The sequence below is a fragment of the Babylonia areolata genome, chromosome 6 (assembly GCF_041734735.1).
Source record: "Babylonia areolata isolate BAREFJ2019XMU chromosome 6, ASM4173473v1, whole genome shotgun sequence".
Lineage (NCBI taxonomy): Eukaryota > Metazoa > Mollusca > Gastropoda > Neogastropoda > Buccinidae > Babylonia > Babylonia areolata.
The window spans coordinates 44,439,571-44,456,460 of record NC_134881.1 but is presented as its reverse complement, the minus strand read 5'-3'; the positions used below and the strand labels follow the sequence as shown (position 1 = coordinate 44,456,460).

At 39.5% G+C, this 16,890-nt stretch overlaps 2 protein-coding genes across 2 annotated transcripts in view; one reads left to right on the top strand and one right to left on the bottom strand.

The window, feature by feature from the left end:
• The window catches only part of LOC143283064 (adrenodoxin-like), an 11,225-nt gene extending 2,027 nt beyond the window's left edge, over positions 1-9,198 (bottom strand). The window contains exons 1-4 of the mRNA XM_076589088.1: positions 8,977-9,198; positions 6,717-6,829; positions 3,745-3,877; positions 1-2,914 (exon numbers count right to left, since the gene is read on the bottom strand). The exon at positions 1-2,914 is cut by the window's left edge and continues 2,027 nt beyond it. Of these exons, the coding sequence (XP_076445203.1) occupies positions 2,818-2,914; positions 3,745-3,877; positions 6,717-6,829; positions 8,977-9,134 (501 nt within the window). The 5' untranslated portion in view covers positions 9,135-9,198 and the 3' untranslated portion in view covers positions 1-2,817. The remainder of the gene's footprint in view (positions 2,915-3,744; positions 3,878-6,716; positions 6,830-8,976) is intronic.
• A 15-nt stretch (positions 9,199-9,213) lies between these two features.
• LOC143283065 (histone deacetylase complex subunit SAP18-like) lies at positions 9,214-13,264 on the top strand. The gene is made up of 3 exons (XM_076589089.1): positions 9,214-9,358; positions 10,174-10,280; positions 12,082-13,264. The coding sequence occupies exons 1-3, from the start codon at positions 9,293-9,295 to the stop codon at positions 12,368-12,370; spliced, it is 462 nt and encodes a 153-aa protein (XP_076445204.1). The 5' UTR covers positions 9,214-9,292; the 3' UTR covers positions 12,371-13,264.
• Positions 13,265-16,890: the final 3,626 nt, after the last annotated feature.

Here is a 16,890-nt window from a genome sequence, read left to right as displayed (position 1 = left end):
TGCCTCTCGTCTAAGAGTTCATGGGCTGGGTGGCAAATACAGTCTTTGCACTACTAACTTTGCTTGGCGTTAAGAATTTCCCTGAGTCAATGGCTTTAGCGAAGACTTAGAAAAATTCTTTGCGCTAAGCTAAGGATGCTAGGATCGTTTATGCAGCCCAGCCCTGGGTGAATAACAAATATAACAGATTGTTAAGCAAAACAAGGACTTTAAAAAAAAAAAATTTTTTTTTTACAACTGGATATAATGGAAGCTCCCTCTCACCAACATCCATTCATCACAAAATGCAAAGCAATGCTTTCCCTAATCTCAGTAATCTGTCCCTTATTTCATTCTGTCAGTATGTTACAGTGAAATTTAACATATTTCCAAGTATGCACCCCTGCCATCAAAAAACACACATATACATAAATATGTACACCAGGGGTCATATTTACTCTAACACATTCACAATATATTTCCTGATAGATGAACAACTGAAAATTGTCTACCATCTAACAACAAATACCCGTTTTATTTTTTCTGGTTTAATATGTATGCCACATGTTAATCTCAGATACAATGCAACACGACACAAACAAAACAAGGACCTTATACTCTCATCTATATATACTCATCTTCTGTCCTTTACAGTTACACCCCTTCCCATTCTCTGAGATCTTCAGGAGAAAAGCCCCTTTGAGTCCCCAAAGTCTCTTTACAGACATCTGGTCAAAGGGCCTTTCAGTACCAAGATCCTGTCCTGATTTCTCTTCCTCAGGATCTCCACCAGTCACCAACCCTATCCACTAAAAAAAAAAAAAAAAAGTGTAAAATTTGTGCATGAAACATGGCCTTGAATGTAATATATTACTTTGAGCCCAGCATTTGGTGAGTCTGTGCCATATTTGTATTACATATTATTATCATTATCATTACAAAACAAATAACCAAACTCTCAAAGACAATGCATTTGATCATTTCTTTTGAGGCACTCTTCCACCAACAAACACAGGCCCAACCAAAAACTTGACTGCTGCAGATGTATTGATAACAAACATTCCTGCAGTAATAAAACTTTAAAAAAAAAAAAAAAAAAGAAAAAAAAAAAGAGAAGAAGTTAAAGGTCCCATATGCTTTTATGGCCACAGAGGTAGTGATTTCATATCCACTGTGTCTATGGCTTGGCACAGGAATGGGGATCTAATCCTCTTTTTCTGCCACCCTAACTTTCCCTAACCAGGTCAGGTACCCATTCACAACTGGGTGGAGTGAGGAAAATCATAGTAAAAAAAGGTCCCAAGGTTGTCAAAGCCGAGGGGTGGCAATGGCGACAAGCTCCCATTGTCTATAAAATGCCCCTCACGGCGCGCGTCTCCAACAGCCTCTGACAACTAAGTCCAGCTCCTAGCCTGCTCATGTGGCTTAGATATAAGCCCGGCGGAACTGCTACTACTGATAGGAGAAGGGGCGAAGGCGGGTTACCTGGCGCCTGAAAACCAGTGCTTTGGTTAGATGGGGCTCATCAGCCTGGGAAGACAGCTCATCTAAGAGAAGGAAAACTCATTTCAAACCTCCGCTGCCTTGCGGCCATACCCACTCATAGGAAAGGCTTCGGGAGTCAACCCTGAGGAAAAATCCGGGTAGATGGAGTCCGTTAGCCTCAGCAGGCAGTCCTTCCAAGAGAAGGAAAACTCCCAAGAGAAAACCCGGCCAACTGTAAACCGTTACCAGAACAGGAGATCACCGAAGACAGCGCCACAGTGGCCTCTCTAAGGGGCGTGATCTAGTCAAAACCGGCTGTGCACGCAGTCTACGACACATGGCTACGCAGACAGTAAAAAAATCTTTCCCAAGGACACAACACCGTACCAAAATGAGACCTCAAACCCTGAGCACTGGATTGGAAGTCTGACTGCCAATCAAAATCAGCCACGGCAACCCTATTACATCTCAGTCCTGTCAAACCAGCAAACCCTAATACATAATAATCTGCATAATAATCTATCTGTCAAGGCTCACATCAAACAGGACTTGTACATCATGTTCCAAATCTGTAAAAATGTTCATACTGAGGTAGTGCTTATTGAACTCACAGAAAATGGAAGGCTGACATGAAACAATGGGAAGCTGAAATGACGTCACACACACACACACACACACACACACACACACACACACACACAAATCGCATACCAGTCTTTATATCTGATGAAAAATGCAAATGGTACAAGAACATTTAAAATACAAACAATTCTAAACAGAGCATCCACTAAAATCTTATATAATGTGCTGTGATGCAGAGAAATACAAAACATTAAAACCATAGTCATTTGGTAGGCCTGAACATTTCATAATAATATACATCTATCTTAAAATCATCTAGTCAACAACTGCACACGAATTCAGGAATAATTTCTGATTATACAAATGTGCAATAAAAAAAATTTAAAAAAATCAGCACAATCCTCACCCCAACTGGATTTACAATTCCAAAGTCAGTAAATATGACTAAAACATATAGTCTGTGCACTGTAATCAGCTAAAGTACTTGTTACAACAACACATAAAAGGAACAATGTGACCTGAGCTTCACATGCATTTCTGCAAAACTGCCACAAACCAATGGTATTTAACTCAATCCAGGCCATCCAATGGCCCCGAGCACTGCTCAAGCTTTGAATCCAGATTCCTGTGGCTAGGCGTGGACATCTTACGCCCAGTAACCCACTGTGGCAAGGTGAGGGGAGGGAGGGGTGGGGTAGGGATGGTGGAGCACGCACAGACACACACACATACACAGAGACAGACAGACAGACAGACAGACAGAGCACACTGTTAGGATGGCTCCCGGGCATCAGACACTCCTGCAGGAACTCTGACTTCCCAGCCCTCCATGTTCTTGGTCACCACTACCTGACAGCCCAGCCGAGACCTGAAACAGCACGTTAATGTAATCATCATCATCACCATCATCATTGTTATAATCATCATCACTAAGTAAGTCAGCATGAAGGTGAAAATGAACACTGGTCAAGTCACTGCAGTGTATATGTGCATTTTTTAAGTGGAAGGACTGATGTATGTAAGTGTTGTTGTTGTTGTTCATTGATTTCATGTCTTTTCACTAATAGTGACATTTGACTAAAAAAAAAAAAAAAAAAAAAAAAAAAAAAAAAAAAAAATTAAAGGAAAAAAAAGGTGTGTGTGTGTGTGTGTGTGTGTGTGTGTGTGTGTGTGGGTGATGTAATGAACATGATATGTGGAAAGTGTGTGTGTGTGTGTGTGTGTGTGTGTGTGTGTGTGTGTGTGTGTGTAATGTAATGAACATGATATGGGAAAAGTGTGTGTGTGTGTGTGTGTGTGTGCGTGTGTGTGTGTGTGAGTGTTGTTCAGCGAGACTGCATATTTATCGTGATAAATATGTTGTCAAATGCTGAGTTAGTTGTTGAATGTCAAGTGTGTGAAGGGGCATCAAATGTTGGTCAAAATCTAAGTTGTGCCTTATAGGCCAGAAATTATGGTAGACAAAGTGGATAACAAGTACAGATAAAACTATTATGATAGACTAAGTGAATAATAAGCACAGATAAATTTTTATTGTTCCCTGAAAAAAAAAATGAAAAAAAAAAGTTCTTTCAACTGCCCATATTTCAGCTCCCCCCCACGCCCACCCCCACAAAAAAAAACACAACAAACTGTTCCATGTATGTATTATTGTATAATATCATCCTTTTGCAGCCTTCGTTGCACCATACAACTCACGTGTCCCGAAGGTCAAAGGCCAGGTCCAGCATGTCCAGTTCCTCATCGGTTGGGGGGCTGGCCAGCTGGCTGTAGTGCTTGGGCTGGAAGATGAGGTGACAGGTGGAACAGGCCAGCGTCCCTTCACAGGCACCTGCACACAACAACAGGTGGAGACGTTTCTTTCTTCCTGCGTTCCTGGTGCTGCAACTCCAGCATTCACTTATAATATGCGCGAGTGGGCTTTCATATGTATGATCGGATTTTTTTTTACCCTGCAGCCAAATTCCATTTCCATGTGCATGCTGGGTATGATTTTCATGTACTGTTTGCATAGTGATGGGCACAATAGCTGAGTGGTAAAGTGTTGGACATTCGATCTGAGGGTCCCAGGTTCGAATCTTGGTAACGGCACCTGGTGAATAAAGGGTGGAGATTTTTCTGATCTCCCAGGTCAACATATGTGCAGACCTGCTAGTGCTTAAACCCCCTTCGTGTGTATATGTACGCAGATCAAATATGCACGTTTAATATCCTGTAATCCATGTCAGCGTTCGGTTGGTTATGGAAACATGAACATACCCAGCATCACACCCCTGAAAACAGAGTATGGCTGCCTACATGGCGAGGTAAAAGTGGTCATACACATAAAAGCCCACTCGTGTACATACGAGTGAATGTGTGAGCTGCAGCCCACGAACAAAGAAGAAGTTTGCATACCATACACTACCCCTGAATTTCTCTTAGTAGTCTTACTGAGATGATAAAGTATTCTGAATTCTGTGTTCTTGTTTCCATAACCCACAAAATGCTGTCATGGATTATCATGGGATCTCTAATGGGCTTATTTGATGTTCTGCATGCGTACACACAGGCACTAACAGGTCTGCAAGTCTGTTGACCTGGGAGATAAGAAGTATCTTCACCCTTAACCCACCAGGCACCATGACCAGATTTAAACCACAGACCCTGAGATTGAAAGTCCAACGCTTTAAGAACCACTCAGCTATGGTGGCCATCAGGTCGGGACGTGAAGAGGTTTTCAACCAACAGTGATGATACACTCCATACTGTTTTATAGGTCCAGGGATGTGAGAGGGACTGAATCCCAAACACTTACTGTAGTTGGGGGTTGTTGGGCCACAAAGGCCCCTGGTGGGGTGCAAGGGCAATACCCCACTGGGGAGGTCTAGGGGGCAAAGACCCCTGAAGCTGACAAAGAACCGTTGTTTACTATCGGACAGTACAGGAATCACCAATGTTTAATTGCTGTGCATGGGTCAATATTAACAGGGGTTATCATTTCATAACCTGCACACAATCAGTGAATCACACAAAAGAAAGAGCAAACAATGTTTTCTGCAAATACCGCTTCATTTCCAAAGAAAAATATATATTTCATACCGTTCTTTTTACATCAAGACATGATGTTGGTCGATTTTGCCATCATCTGCCTTCCATGCTTTCTGAATTAATTGTCTGGACAGTGCTCCGACAATGTTCATTGAAACAAACCTAGTTAACAGGTATTGAGATATTCATATACTACACGTTAATAAGCAGAGCATGAAGTATTTCCAAGTTGTGCATTGCGTAAAATGTCAACATAATTGTTCCTGCGAACTAAATGATCCCATGCTGCCTTCGTAAATTCACCTTTGCAGTCGGTATAATACCGATTTCATTCTTCATGAAATGTCAGGACTGGTAAGAAACTGTAAAACATTCATAAAAGTAAACTTGCGTTTTCTACCAATTTAGTATGTAATAGATGAAATTAAAAATTTTGTTTCCTTTTGACCCCAAAGAGTTCTCTTATTTTCTGTATGGTATCTGTCATCTGCCGCAGTGACCTACTAACGGAGGTATAGGATAGCATCAGCGCGGCAGCTGTCAGTCACATGTACTGTACCGCGCTAAACGCTTTCCTCTGGCGACCCCTTATACCGCGCTTGCGTAACCCTCGCTTGCTCATGCCTTGCGGATCTTTGTAAGGCGCTCTCTCATGGCCAAATGTGTGAGAAATAATTATTAAAAATCAAAATCTAATCATGTTCCTGCCCACCTACAGCGGTCAAGTTTATATCAGCGTGATCAGTATGATTTATTCTATTTTATTGTGAAAAGAACGGTTTTGTTGCAGACATTTTGACCATTTTTGTACCTGTCCTGGACTAGTAAACTTTTCACTTTCCTCCAAAGAACCCGTCGCCACGCGAGCAGCGTCAAAACTCCCCACTTTGATGTTGTGGTTGGCCAAAACATTTTTTTCTTTCCTCATAAGTCGTACTGAAATCTATTTTCGCGTACTGGTGTATTCTAAGTCAAAATGATGTACAAATCACCCCAAATGGTACTGGTAAACAGGTCTGTCATAAAAACAAACTCTGTTGTTGTTTTTTGTTTAAAGTGGAACGACATTAAGAGCACGTTGCAACGTGATTTTTGTAGTTGTGACGTGATGGGCAGAAGATGAACTACGCTGTAAGAAAAATTACCATTGCCTCTCCAAAAATAGCAACCAAAGGTAAATCACCTTTTAGAGCTGTATGATAGCTCTCTTTTTCTGGTGACCACTTGTCACAGTCAGACTCAAAACATCGTCTGCTAGAGGAAATGTGTCAGACGATCGGTATCGGGAGCGTGACGGTTATTTTTGAAAAGAAAACATGCTTGTCTTGGAAAATATAACTTGCCCGATCGGGCAAGTTCGGTTAGGGCAATACTTGCCCGACACGATGATCTACTTGCCTCGGGCAGTCGGGCAACGTTAATGTCGAGCCCTGCTGAGTCATGTGTGTGTTACAACTGATCAAATTTTGTGTGCCAAGTATGGACGTTAAGACAGCGTCCACAATCCACAGTGTCTTTGTTAGGTTTTTATATATTCATGACTGTTGAGTATGCACATAAAATATGTACAATATGTACACGTACATTTACACTGATATACAGTTTGATAATTATGCAGAATATAACAGAAAACAACAGACCAAAGCCATCAATGTCCACATCATTGTCTATGATGACGTCCAAAAGGTTGTCTCCCACAATGGCTTTAGTCTCCACTTTTTCTCCATCAGGCATGGCGAACACCAGGTTGACACTGTGCAGAACAGAAACAACAACAACAACACACACACACCACTTTTAATTATATATATATATATATATATAATTCTCTAAACAATAATGCTAAAGAACGAATAAAGACATAAAATAAACAGTGAAACACCCCAACCTTTAAATGTCTACACTTTCTGCTTATATAATTTGGCAGTAGTAATCAATGAATAATCATTTCATACTATTCTAACTGTTCCAAAACCAACTGATAGGAATTTCAACCAGCTTTGTCCATGCTCAAAAGTATCATTAACTTAACCCCTGACTGCTGAATTTTGGTGAAACGAGATCCGTGTGGCATAATTCTGAATTATGGTTATTACTTTTACTGTACTAAATTTGTTCCATATTAGTTATGCAACACTATCCATATAGAGACAGAGATATATATATATAATATATAGAGAGAAGCACAAACATAATAATAATCCATGTATTCTGGGATACATTTAAATAAACACTGTACTGCACTTTCACACACACACACACACACACGTGTGTGTGCACACACGCACACACACACACATACTTGCAATACACACTACTTGATGAAGCACAAACAAGAACTTCTTCACACATAGTTAATGAGTTACATCTGCACACACATATGGGACACTTATATTATTTACATACAGTACAATCCCATGTACATCCACATGCTTGTGTAAGCATACACAGTCTAAGACATATTTGTTGCACATACATGTTCCAACACATTCACATCAATACTTGTAGTTGTACTACTGACATTATCATTATGATGATCAACCCAAACCAAAACATTTTGGATGTTTTGCACAACTTTGTACATCAGTAGTATATGCAAAAGACAGGCACAATAGGTGAGTGGTTAAAGCGTTGGACTTCCAATCTGAGGATCCCAGGTTTGAATCTCGGAAATGGCGTCTGGTGGGTAAAGGGTGGAGATTTTTCAGATCTCTAAGGTCAACATATATATAATATGTGAGACCTGCTATAGTGCCTGAACCCCCTTCAAGTGTATAGCATCTTCAAGTACATGAACACGCAGAAGATCAAATTTGCATGTTTAAGATCCTGTAATCCATGTCGGCGTTTGGCGGGTTATGAAACAAGAACATACCCAGCATGCACAAACCCCAGAAAGGCTGCCTACATAGCAGGGTGAATAAATAAGACGGTCATACAAGTAAAATATTACATATTTGTATGAGTGTATTTGTGAGCATGACTAAAACCTGACTGAATGACACAGGAAACAAATGATGAGTACCCAATGGCAGCTGTCAGTCAACTCTACCCAGGTAGGCAGCCTGTTGTGCAAATGACCTTGTGTTTGTAAAGCACTCAGAGCTTGGTCTCATTCAAGACTAAGAGACAGTCAGCCAGACATAAAAAAGGAGGTGGGTGAACAGAAAAAAAAACCATGTTAATCTAAGTGTGATAGTCCCCTACAAAATTATCTCCACATGACCTATGAGGGCTATGACCCCAAACGATACATGTAATGTGTATACATGACATTGTGGTCACACTATACTGTGACTGTAGCATAAAACTAAAAATATACATGTCAAACTTGTGGTATAAATTTACTATCACAGTATCAGTAGTGTAACATATATTTAAGTTTTACTTTGTCCTGTAGAATTTGGAAGTCAAATGTCAGCGTGTCTGGTTACTCAGTTGACTGTCTGGGTGTCCCCTACCATTGTAAAAATCCTGTCTGCTCTTACCATCACTAGTGCTGGCAGATGTAAAGGTTAAAAGTTCAGTAACCTCTCTCTGCTTGTAATATCCATTTTCATTTATTTTGCTTTAAAACATTCAATCCTCCATCATACTTTATCAATGTGAAAGTTCCTTCTATATGAATGATAGTTTTTCAACTACTATAATTTACTAAACATAAACAACACTCTGCCAATAAAAACAATTGTTCATGTTCACTAAATCCACTGGTTTTTTAAAATCTGACCCTGTCTAGTATAAAACGGGCAGCTACTGTGTTGGCAGACACTTTGTTTCTTCAATGGAGTTTGAACCTGTAAGTGTCGAAAAAAATAAATTAATTTTAAAAATATCATTTGCTCGAATCTTGCCTAAGACCACGCACAAAGTCATGAAAATCAAAGGTTAAATACTCACGTTTCTTTTTTCAGTCGAGGTGTCGAGGTACAGATTAGTTTTCTGTGATGTTTGACGATCTGGCTATTTGGTGAAACAGCCGATGTTGTTAGAGAACCCCATCGGTTGACTACTAAAAATTTTGGACACACCGTGCGAAAAAGCTTTGCACATGCCATGATGTAAACACACGCAGACTTTCCGACCTTTTGTAACCCGTTGATGGCAGACGACGCTTCGACGGTCACCTTTTCGTCTTTTCACCGCGCAGCATCCGAACAGTTAAAAAGCGACGATGCGTAAGGGAAGTAATGCTGTCAAACCGGCATGAAGCAAAATGGCGACTATTGAGTCTGTCGTGGAAGATGGCCGGGAAAACGAAAAACCTATTGATCGGGAAAAGGTATGTCATATTTGTCCAGAAAAAGGCTTGACAGTTTTTCCGTTTTAAGAGCACTAACTTGTTCAACGATTCTTTCTAGTTTCTAGTGATAGCACGATTAATTAGCGCTGTGAATCTGGACCTCAAGCGAGGTGTATTTTCAGTTTATGAACAGAAACGCAGAGCGATACAAAGCATGGGTGAAGGAAGACCTAATGGTTGTTACAACTTGTCGGTTGCAACTTTTCCTCCGTTTGTAAGCCTTTAAAAGTTTCCTATGAAATGGTCAAAAAATCAGTATCGTAAATGAACCTATTTCAAGAGTTTCAGCAGTGTGAGAAATGACATGCAGTTAGTAACTGTTCCGCCTTGAAAAAAAAATTACAGATGAAACCACAAACAGCCCCCAGAAAACAAGAACAACAGAAGTTTGCCAGTGATAAGAGTTATTTTTGTTATTCCTGTTCAGGTTCAGATGTTAATTAAGAACACATACTTGATACTTCACAAAGTCCACCATGTAAGATTTTTTTTTCAGTTCTTATTGAATAAAATACTAATTTTACATTGTTAACATTTAGAAAAAAATACAGATAAAATCACAAACAGCACCCAAAAACAACAACAGAAGTTTGCCAGTGAAAAGAGTTGTTTTTGTTATTCATGTTATTATGTGATACATGCATTTTGTGCAGGCATGACTTTTCAGGAACAGATCACAGATTGGTTTATTTATTTTGGATTTATTCATCTTTCATTGATATGTATATATTATATATAATTCAAAGGATCGTATTATTGATTTATTCACGAGAGTGTGTGTTTTTTGTGTGTAGACATGCCCGTTGCTATTACGGGTATTTTGCAGTATGGGGCGACACCACTCACTAATGGAGTATGCCCGTGGAAACACCCCCACAAATGAACTGCAGATCTACACTTGGTAAGTGTTACACACATATTTCTATGGAGTGTCTGAAACCACATTTGTTTGTTAAAGCGCTCTATTACAAGAAAACAGTTTGAATGTATTTGTGGAAAGTATTGCTGGTTCTTTGTTATTGTAAAATCTAACAGGATGTGTTGCTAAATTATGATAAGTATATAGAATTTTTTTCCATAATTGAATGGAATATTCAAAATGGAGCACAGTCTTTCTGGGCCTTCTCATACTAAACAGCATGCTAGATGTTATGCTCATGGCCTCAGACCCCTCTTGCTTCAAACCATTGGCAGTATGTGTGTGTGTGTGTATGTATGTGAGTATGAGTGCGAGTGTATGTATCCAGGGAGCTGAGGTGTGTTTGGATGTATAAGGGGTGGGAGTGGAATTATGTACCTGTGTGAGTGCATGGATTGTGGGAGCTAAGATTTAGCTGCACAAATGCATGTATGTGCTCATTTTGTGGGATCAGCATTATACTTTTTAGAATTACAGGTGTGTGCTGTTTTTATCTGTTTGTGCATGTGCACGTACAATCCCACTGAGTGAGTGAACTGCGCATAAAGCACTTATGTCATTTTGTGTTTGTGCTTTTGCACACTGGTGTCACTTCAAAAATAAATAAATAAATAAATAAATAAATAATTTCAGCACACTGGGTTTTTGTAAAGATCAGGCATATGATATATATCTGCCTTTTTCCCCCAGTGAATGTGGTGTAGCATATGGATCAGCTTGAATGCTTTGACACCTCCTTGAAATTGAGACTGATAATTATAATTTATATATGATGTTTTTTGATAAACAAAAAAAAAAAAAAAAAAAAGAGTAGATGGTGTGGCATTCTCTTTTCCTCCATAGTTGCAAGCTGACATTGAGAATGTCTTTCCAGTTTAATCTTTGAATCAAGAAAAAGAATTTGGATTGTATGTATATTTTTTCTTCCCAGTATTTCAGGGTCCAAGCAGATTTAAAAAGTTTAAAGAATGTGTAAAAAATAATGTGAAATGATTTTTTTACTTCTTAAAAGTTATAAAGAATTATCCATGTTTGTAAAAGTTTTTAATTTTGGTTTTGTGCATTATTGAAACAAAAAAGTATTATGCATTTTTCTGGTAGTTATAAAGGATTGCTGTGAAATAATAGACTTAAAAAAAAAAGTAAAATGATGACTTTAAAATCTCAGTCCCAAAACAGATTTTCCAACTGATAAGTGATATGATGGTTCTCATTTATGTAGCAGACACTGATTCATGCAAAGGGCACAAGTTGGCACTCAAAATACAGTGCCTTTCATCTGGGTTCCTGACATGGTAGTTTAAAATGTTTGTCCTTTCTCAGCTTTGGTGTTGTAAAAGTTTTTGACTGGATTCTATGATAAACAAAAACACAACATATACTGATATAGGAACCCTGTATGAGTAATCATTATGATTATGTCAGGGCTTCTCATCAGTAAAAAATGGGTCATCATAGATTCTTGTGCTGTAATTCTGTGGGGTTCTAGACTTCCTTCAGGGGGCCACTCTAAGGCTGCACATTCTAAGGCAGGCAGTCATACTTATCTACCAAGTTCTAGTCACAGTTGTCTCGGTTTTATGGCCAGGAAGTGGTGAAAGGAAATAACTCTTCTTTGTAGCAGACAGTCTCAGCGGTTAGACTGAAGCTCCAGTACACTGTTTTTACTCTCTTTATATGATCGTATTTAAAAAAAAATTAGAATGTTCCAGGGAAGTGTTTGATGATTTTGCAGTGGATCCTTTACATAAATTTCATAACATGAGAGACACATATTTGACAGGATGGATGCCACCCTGAAAGAGCTGACCAGTCTGGTGAAGGAAGTGAACCCAGATGCTCGTCGCAAGGGCACCTTCTTTGACTTCGCCATCGTCTACCCGGATCCTCGAAACCCCACCTACCGACTGCGAGACATCGGGACCACCTGCTGCGGCCGCAAAACGGCCGACGACACAGTGACCTTGGCCTCCAAGAAGTTCAACATCGGAGATTATCTGGACATTGCCATTGCCCCACCAAGACAAGGGCCTCCACCGGCTCCCATGCGAAATCGTGGCAGACCGTACTGAGACCTATGTGTGTTGTTAGGAGTATAGTATTGTGACTGATAGTTTGGGAATGGAAATAAGTACTGTTCTGTTGTGTTAGTTCAGTTTCACAAAGATGAGATAGGAATATTTCCTTTCAACTCTTAAACTTTTTTAGGGGTGGTGGTTGGGAGGGGGGGGGGCAAGGTCATTTATGTTTATCTGAACCCCACTTTACAAGAAGCAAACCACAGAAAGTGGGAACGGATGTGTTTAAAAATTCCATGAGGTGTTCAGAAGCATAACTCTAGAGAATGGTGGACTTTGGGCAGCATTGTGTGGCAAGTTAAGGCAACTGGTAAAATCATAAGAACATTGTTTTACATCTATGGAGTTATATTCAATTTTATTTTACCCCGGTATGACATTATACAGAAGGTGTCTGTTTGCTTTGAAGTTGATCCAGTCTTTAAGAAGGTACCACAAAACCGAAAGCTTTAGCCTGGGTTAGGTTCTTTTTCCTTGTTTTCTTCATATTGTCATTGTGCATTTACAGAAAATTTACTTGTTTTTTTTGCTTTTGTTTTTCTCTTGCACAAGGTTTTTGTGTATACTTTTAGAATTTGGATGCAAAAGATGTTTTTCTTACTCCTTTTTTTTTCCTGGATAAAGCTGAAGATGGATGTTACAAAATGGCAGATCATTGACTCTCAATCTCATTCAGCATCAAACATCATCATTCATGCTTCAGAGAAATCACCTGTTCTGACACCAACATGACCAGGCATCTCTCCTCAGTGGTTACTTGTAAGCTTGAGTATATCTCTCTACTTTGTACGTTAAATGTTTCTGTTGGATGTGCTTCAGTCATGCAAAATAATGTTTGTGTGTGTTTTGGTTCAATTGTGGTGAGTTGAATAAAAACATTAAACTTTATCTTTCTTTGATGTGCAGTGTGAAAGGTCATCACTGTCATTCTATCTTGGCATGCCATTTCACTGCAGAATATTGTAGTGTCCTAGCCAAATCATTAACATTTATTTAGTGTTGATTATTGTATTGAATTTGATCAGGCTGAAGATTAATCTGGAAATCACAGTTGTCAATGTATATGACTGACGTAACAGGCAAATTGTTGAAGTATTGGACTTCCAGTGAGAATTGTTGGTTTGATCCAGGTATTTACACATATGGTGGGTTAAGAGTAGATTTTTCCATTGTTCTAGGTCAGCACACCTTTAGACCAAGTGCCCATAATCGCCATCATGTGAATATGAAATATGCACATTAAAGATCTTGTGACCCATGACAGTGTTTAGTGGGTTAGAAATCATGAACTAACAAGTATGCACGCCCCTGAATATATCAATTATGTTTTTTAAGCATCAGGTCTATGTATTTCATATCAGTAAAATATGGTTTGATCTACAATGTAAACACAATTTGTGTGCAGTATGACTGTATGCAAATTGCGTGCCATGAGAGTGACAGCTTGTCAAATGCTGCCAGGGAAGGCAGACATGTATGTTCTCTGTTAAAATTTTAATTGTATGCCATCCTGAAAACATGTGTTCATCATCCTCATCATCATCCCCCCTTCTCTCTGTATATAAATTATTATACATGTTGGGTTATGGCCCTTAGTTCCAAGGTTCCTGGATACAAATAAATATCTTCAAAATAGCATAGCTTTTAAAGTACAGTATATAATGGCACACTAGAATGCTATTGTGTTAAAATTGCATATATTTTGCATAATTCAACACACATTCATTCATATTGACACTTCACTCATATCTCATTTTCTTGTTCATCCTCAGTTTGATTTGCTTCTCCCATCTTACCTAATCCATTATGAAATATGACTTTAAAAGAAATGAAACAAAACATCAAGCAGGTAAAATTCACTAGTGTGTATCTTTATTATGTCCTTCTGACACACACATAAAGAAGTGTGATACCAGCCACCATGACAAAGTTGATTGCATTGCAAACTGGTAACCAGGAGGACATGGGTTCCAATCCCTTCACAGGAATTTTTGTTTTTTGCTTTTTTCTTTTTTGGCCTGTAGCCAACTCCTACATAGAATGCAGTGTGCTATAGGCTCAAATGAGAAGACTGGGAGCACACACTCAAGGGTCACCTAAACAGATGCGTCTTTTAGAGCATTGTTCAAATTCCATGACCAAAACTGCTGATGGCTGTATAGATCTCTTGACCCTGGTTGAAGCTTGGATACATAACTTTAAAGGAAGCTAAGCTAGAGTACAGCCTTGTCAAGAAGTCCTAAACCTAATGTGGATCTCCTTAGCAGCAGCATCAACATCATTTTTTTTTTTTTTTTCAAATTGCCCCAGATTTTCTGGCATGTTATGCACTGGTCTGGTGGTGACTTCAGTTTTGATTTTCTCACCACTTCAATGCTGTAGGTGAGTTCCTGTCAGTCTGCAGTGTCATGCATGGGACTGTCGTTTGAGGGATCATGTGATGGCAATCTTCACTCCAGGGGGGGCACTTGCTCACTCATGCTCCACGATTACTGCTGTCGGTCAGGAGCTCAGTAGATGCTGTCTTGCACATATACTACTAACTCAACACTCGCTACAGATCAGACACTGACCTCATTGACTTGAAATGACGAAGAAAAATATTTGATTCAAGACACAAGATGGTCAAATCATGTTCCTTCCAGAAATCAATACAAAGAAGAACCACAGTCTTTGTTATGTGTTCATTGTTACTTGCAATATAGAGGAAGGTGGCGAAATGGTTAAGACGCTCCTCTGGCAATATAGAGTCCATGAGGTTTTGGGTTTGACCCCTGCTCTCGCCTTTTCTCCGAAGGTTGACTGGAAAATCAAACTGAGTGTCTGGTTGTTCGGATGAGAATGTAATTGAGGTCCCGTATGTAGCACGCACTTGGCGCACTGAAAAAGAACCCATGGCAATAAAAGTGTTGTCCTCTGGCAAAAATTGAGTCGAAGAAATCCACTGTGATATGTACATAAATATATACTTGTGCATGCACACAAGACCTGACTGATTGTGTTGGGTAACGCTGCTGGTAGGCATCGTTAGACAGATGTGGTGAAGCATATATGGATTTGTCCGAACGCAGTGATGCTTCCTTGAGAAATTGAAACTGAAACTGTTACTCGTAATCCCATAAGATATTCACTCATCACAATGCTATCAATGTCTGATCCTTAGAGAGTGTTGAGTTACCAGTATGTTTAATAAGAACAGACGCTGCTGAACACTGCGGCTACTCACTTGTCCCGGGTAGAGCAGCCTAATTTTCACACCGAGAAATCTGCTGTGACAAAAAACATGTACATTATTTCTAAAAGCATCTTTTCTTTTTTATTCCACTCTACTTTATCAGATTTATTTAATCATTGTCTGTCTCATCTGGAAGATTAGTTACACCCACATATTATATCAAGTTCTGTCAATGAAATGAGAAAAACCCCAACTGATCATGTCTGTTGAACATTTTGAGTTACAGATAGGTCTCATAATACCAGTGCCAACTATCAGTCAGCCTGTGTTCTGTTGAGTTTCAATTTCTGGAGGAGGCGTCACTGCATTCGGAAAAATCCATATACGCTACACCACATCTGCTTGGCAGATGCCTGACCAGCAGCATAACCCAACATGCCTAGTCAGGCCTTGAGTGCATGCATATAATTATATTTGTGTACCTATCAGAGTGGATTTCTCCGACAGAATTTTGCCAGAAGTACAACACTCTCGTTGCCATTGGTTCTTTTTCAGTGCGCAAGTGCGCGCTACAGAAGGGACCTGAGTTTATCGTCTCATCCGAATGACTAGATCCTCAGTTCGATTTTCCAGTCAAACTTTCGAGAAAGGGCGAGAGCGGGATTCGAACCCAGACCCTCACGGACTCTGTACTGGCAGATGAGCGTCTTAGCCATTCTGCCACCTTCCTCCTGTATTCTGTTGTATAAGACTGCTATTATGTTTGCAGATACTTTGCGGACATTGTCCTCAGCAAGATGTAATTTTGGTACTTCGCTTCAATGAGGGGAAAAGGTCTCGGGTGTCAGATTTCTCTAGGTTTTTAAAATGTATGTCTCATGTCCGGTTTCTAATCATGTAAAGTTCCTGGGTTGAAGTGATGATTGTCCTTTCCTACTTTTAGGCGTCTGAAGTTAATCTGTTTTGCTCTGTGCTGTTATATTTCTGGTTAAATTCAAACCTCCCCAGACTCTCTCCTCTCTGTGACAATATTTTGCATCAGAATGAAAAACAACTGCAGTTAGGTGAGGTTTTTGGTACATCTTCCCTTCAAGGATATGAATTAATGTCGACCTCTTCAGTTCTTGTTGCAAGAAATTGCTGTCTGCAAACAGACATACGCACACACATGCAAACACATGTACACACACACACACGTATACACACCACACACATTTGTACCACACAAACAAATACACCACACACACACACACACACACACACACACACACACACATGCATTCATAGGTGCAGATATAATAAGAGCTCTTCTTAAAAACAAATGCACAATCAAAATACT

Coding starts and splice junctions, on each gene's coding strand:
- LOC143283065 (XM_076589089.1), top strand. CDS start 9,293: ATGGCGACTATTGAGTCTGTCGTGGAAGATGGCCGGGAAAACGAAAAA. Junction 9,359..10,173: donor AACCTATTGATCGGGAAAAG/GTATGTCATATT, acceptor TTTTGTGTGTAG/ACATGCCCGTTGCTATTACG. Junction 10,281..12,081: donor GAACTGCAGATCTACACTTG/GTAAGTGTTACA, acceptor CATATTTGACAG/GATGGATGCCACCCTGAAAG.